Raw genomic sequence first — 4,731 nt, 5'->3', positions numbered from 1 at the left:
GTGTAATTAATGTTACTTTGTAAACTTTGTAACTGGTAAATTTGTAATTTGTAATATATATAGTTTATCTGTAATCAAGCATAATCTTGGAGCCGGCAGCCACATTTCACTGTGACTGTACACAGTACATGACATTTGACAAATAAAGGAATCTTGAATCTCTCTTAAATAAACTTGAGTTTAAACTTGACTTTACTTAAACTTGACCTTGAGAGAGGAAGGTCAGACACAAAAAACATCATGTACTGTATGTGTGTTTGTGTGTGTGGGAAGGTACTGTACATGAAGGTATTCAACCATGACAGAAGCATGGGGTGCTACAATAAGCAGAGAGCGCTCCACATGTCATCTGGACACAGAGATCATACAGCATGCATAATTCATGTCTAGCAGGGGTGGATGACAGAGTGGATCAATCTTTTATCTCCGCTGTAACAGAAACCCCGCTGTGTCCGCCAGCATGACTCACACTCCCCTCACAGACCCGGTAAACTACAGATCCCATGTGCCCACAGTGAGAGAGCACGACTTCCAGTGTCGTGGGGGCTGATTCTGACCAAAAGAACTACAGATCCCATGTGCCCACGGTACAGTGAGAGAGCAGGACTCACGGGGTGGAGGTGGTTGATTCTCCCTCGCTCTCCTCCGCTGCGCTGGTGTAGAACTGGAGCAGCTCATCCTTCATAGACAAGTCATGACGCAGCTGTGACACCTAGACACAGAGAGAGGGAGGGAGGGAGGGAGAGAGGGAGGGAGGGAGGGAGGGAGAGAGAGAAAATAAGACATGAGAGAGGAGACATGGGAGAGGGGTTAAGTGGTGTTCCTGGAGGTAACATAATACACCACAACATCTATCTGTCAACATCATTGCATCTCAAACACACACACACACACACACACACACACACACACACACACACACACACACACACACACACACACACACACACACACACACACACACACACACACACACACACACCTCCTCACGAATGTGCTCCACTTGCTCCTCCAGTAGCTCATTTCTCTCAGTGAGAGTTTTGTTTTTCTTCAGTAGTGATTGGCCGATACGGGCCGCTAGCTCCAGATCACGCTCTTTCTGCAGGGAGACGGCGAGAGATGATTGGTTAAGCAGGGCAGAGGGGAAGGTGATTGGTTAGAGTAAGACAGATGATTGGTTGGCTTGCGGGCTGGTGAAACCCAGTTGGACCCAGCAGATTTAAATCTTTATTTGTCACATGTAAATATACAATGTTGCTGCCGGCTCTGTGATGTGCTCAATTACAGATACTGTAGGTTTCACATGTACAATTAACAAGTATCAGTAGAGTCAAAGGACTAAGTGGGACCATTGTTGCCTACCTATCCTGAAACAGCTTTGAGCAATGGGGTTCCATTTCAATCTACAGTACTGTAATACACAGAAGACCGTTGTGGAATCAGAATACAGAACACAACTACTATTTAAGACTTTTTTGAGGTACTTTTGATCGCCTCTATTTTGGTATTAAGGGTCTTCTGGAGAGTCTGCTCATCGCTCTGCACCAGCAACATAGGGAACGTGATCTACAGTCACTGTCACTGTCACCGTCTGGGTAGCCATGCAAATCCTAACGTCATCTAGCCATGCAGGAGGAGAGAGTGACCTCAGTGTCACAACACTGCCTTGTTCTCTGATGATCTATAGGCCACCGCCTCCAGCTTCGCATGGCAGGGAGACATGGTTCATTTCCTCAACAATCTTTAAGCCATGGTTTGAATATCTCTGATGAAGGCAGTGACACTGCACGCAGTGTTTTGCGCTGAGAACAGATACCGTATGATGACCACACCCGTGACCTTCGACCTTTGATAAGCGTTGCCGTTGCGCCGTTGTCCCTTACCTCTTCCAGCAGACGGGTGACAGCATCTATGTCACTGTACGTCTTCGTCATCTGGCCCACTCTTTCAGCACAGAGAACTGCAGGGGACAGAGAGAGAGAAGAGGGAGGGAGAGAGAGAAGAGGGAGGGAGAAGAGGGAGGGAGAGAGAGAGAGAGAGAGAGAGAAGAGGGAGCGAGAGAGAGAGAAGAGGGAGGGAGAGAGAGAGAAGAGGGAGGGAGAGAGAAGAGGGAGGGAGAGAGAGAGAGAGAGAGAAGAGGGAGGGAGAGAGTTTTTTTTAAACTTCAGTCACGTTCGCTTGTCACTACCTTATAAAGGCATGGCCACCATTTGCACGATGAAAACTTAAGAGCGTGAACATGTTGAACCGTTGGATCTGATCAAATGTGGATCTGGACACACGACACCAGCAGCACAGTTGAGTGTAGATATTCTCAGAGTTTCTGTGTGGCTGTGTCCATGGCGACGTGGGGGACACCTGAGCGAGTTGTCACGTTTACCACCTCGTCACAGCTGAGTAGGGATCCCTGCTCTCTGTCAGGTCCTCTCTCTGCTGCTTCAGATCGGGGCATGTGCCGATAGTCTGAGCTGGCTCCTTCACTAATCCTCGTTCCTCTATGGGGAACCACACAGTATTACCCTCTCTCGCTATTACTCGACCTCGCTCTCTCGCTCTCTCCATCCAGCATTTCTTATCTCCTAATGATGGTCTTATCAGGTTTCCTAGACGTCAACACCACACACACACACACACACACACACACACAGACACACATCACACAAACACACGCATGCGCGCACAACCCACATGACAGGTAACACACAGCAACTAACAACAGAACCCAGCCCTATGTGGAGAGGGTTGGGTTTGTGCTTGACAAACTAATCCCCTTCTCCCAGTAAGCAAAGGTAAACAAAGGTGAATTTGTTCCCTTTTCATCTCAGACTATGCTTCTGCAGTCCGGTAGGAAACCAAGTAAATACATAAATAGGAATGGAACCTGCAGCGCTCATATTTACATAGAGGACCAACACCTAGGAGTCTTCACAAGGGCACATCTGATCCATATGAAAACATCTGGGCATGTACTTTGATCTGAGGCAACGGTACTTTAATATGACCTCACGCTAATTCCAGCTGCGCCCCCTGTAGGAGGGAGCAGGCTTCTCCTTCTGACCAGCCAGCTTCACGACAACAGGATGCACCATCTACAGGGGTGTGTCGACTCGACAACCAAGGAAACTAACTAGGACCTGAGCAACACACACACACACACACACACACACACACACACACCAGTCAACCAGTGTCTTTAGCAGCTCTCTGCTCCCAGGGCGACGCCTCGCCAGCACTCCCCTCCTCAGACTAAGGGCAATCATTAATGGGAGGATAGGGAGTGCCTAGAGAACAAGAACACACACACACACATACACATACACACACACACACACACATACACACATACACACACACACACATATATACACATACACATACATACACATATAGACACACACACATACATACAGTACAGACATACACGGTCACACACACACAACGTTAACTGAACTGACACCTAATCCCAGGCATGGACAGATCATCATGAGCACATGGCCCTGGATACGGATTCGCCATGGGCCCTTACATGCGCAAATAGTAGCCTACACACAGTGACGGAACGAGTTAGCCTATTAGATCAAGTTTGCCTTCATTACATCGCACACATTCACACACATACGGCCAATCCAGTTTTTAATTAGTTTTTGTTTGGAGAACGAGCGCGACGTGGAGACTGAATGATGATGGCCAACAAAATATGGGTCTAATTTTGGCAGATTGGGTTTTCTTGTTCCAGATTTCCCTTTTCTTTTCATTTTTTGAGCTCCACTTTTGTGTTTATATCCACTCATGTTGTTCTGTGTTTTATGTTTATATCCGCTCATGTTGTTCTGTGTTTTGTGTTTATATCCGCTCATGTTGTTCTGTGTTTTGTGTTTATATCCGCTCATGTTGTTCTGTGTTTTGTGTTTATATCCGCTCATGTTGTTCTGTGTTTTATGTTTATATCCGCTCATGTTGTTCTGTGTTTTGTGTTTATATCCACTCATGTTGTTCGTTGAACTTCTACTAGTGAACTTCTTCTACTTCTACCAAGTGATTGGTGATGACGTAGCCTACAGACCTTTGAGGAGAACATTGATGAGCAGCATGTATTACCTGACATACATTGGAGGTGATTAATTCACTCCTACATCGGCCAAATACAATGTCAAGGGCCTGGGCTCACGGAGCTGGCTAATTTACTAAATATTCAAACTATTTCATAGTCATACCACATTATTATGATTATTATTACTTTTTTTTTTAAAGGCCAAGGGCCCTATTGACTCCCGGCCCCTCAGCCCGTGCGGTAATCTGTGTTTGATCGCAGGTTGAGTGGAGGAGTATCGGTCTTAACTTTCACACAGCAAGCTAATACACCAGGTCCCACGACTCAGAACAGACAACAAAGACAGCTGGCATTCTACATTCTATTCCTGTATAAAGGCTCAATTAAAGGTTTAGTAGAAGCTTGTACCCTTATGAAAAGCCTGCACGCATCCTGAGGGTTAATTAAGAAAGAGGACAATAGACTCCACTAGAATTACATAATTACATACAGTCAGCTGAAACGCTTGGCAGAGCAGAAATCACCATAGCTACTGTAAACTCAAGTACTCAGAAAAAACGGTCCATTATTCTAATGTGACATGCCTGAAATTAGATATCTTTTGGTATTTCACTGTGTGTGAGGAAGACAGAGATACCGTAGTGTCTGAATTTGTGAGGTAATTGACTATGTGATGAGTC

General features: G+C 45.9%; 1 protein-coding gene across 1 annotated transcript in view; it reads right to left on the bottom strand.

The window, feature by feature from the left end:
* Positions 1–1,960, bottom strand: part of trak1a (trafficking protein, kinesin binding 1a) — a gene marked incomplete at its 3' end in the record, with an annotated part of 15,093 nt that extends 13,133 nt beyond the window's left edge. The window contains exons 1-3 of the mRNA XM_084444655.1: positions 1,884–1,960; positions 983–1,099; positions 612–712 (exon numbers count right to left, since the gene is read on the bottom strand). Coding sequence (XP_084300781.1) covers positions 612–712; positions 983–1,099; positions 1,884–1,934 — 269 coding nt within the window. The 5' untranslated portion in view covers positions 1,935–1,960. The remainder of the gene's footprint in view (positions 1–611; positions 713–982; positions 1,100–1,883) is intronic.
* Positions 1,961–4,731: the final 2,771 nt, after the last annotated feature.

This window comes from Borostomias antarcticus (genome assembly GCF_949987555.1).
Source record: "Borostomias antarcticus genome assembly, chromosome: 10".
Lineage (NCBI taxonomy): Eukaryota > Metazoa > Chordata > Actinopteri > Stomiiformes > Stomiidae > Borostomias > Borostomias antarcticus.
This window is presented reverse-complemented; position numbering and strand designations above follow the sequence as displayed.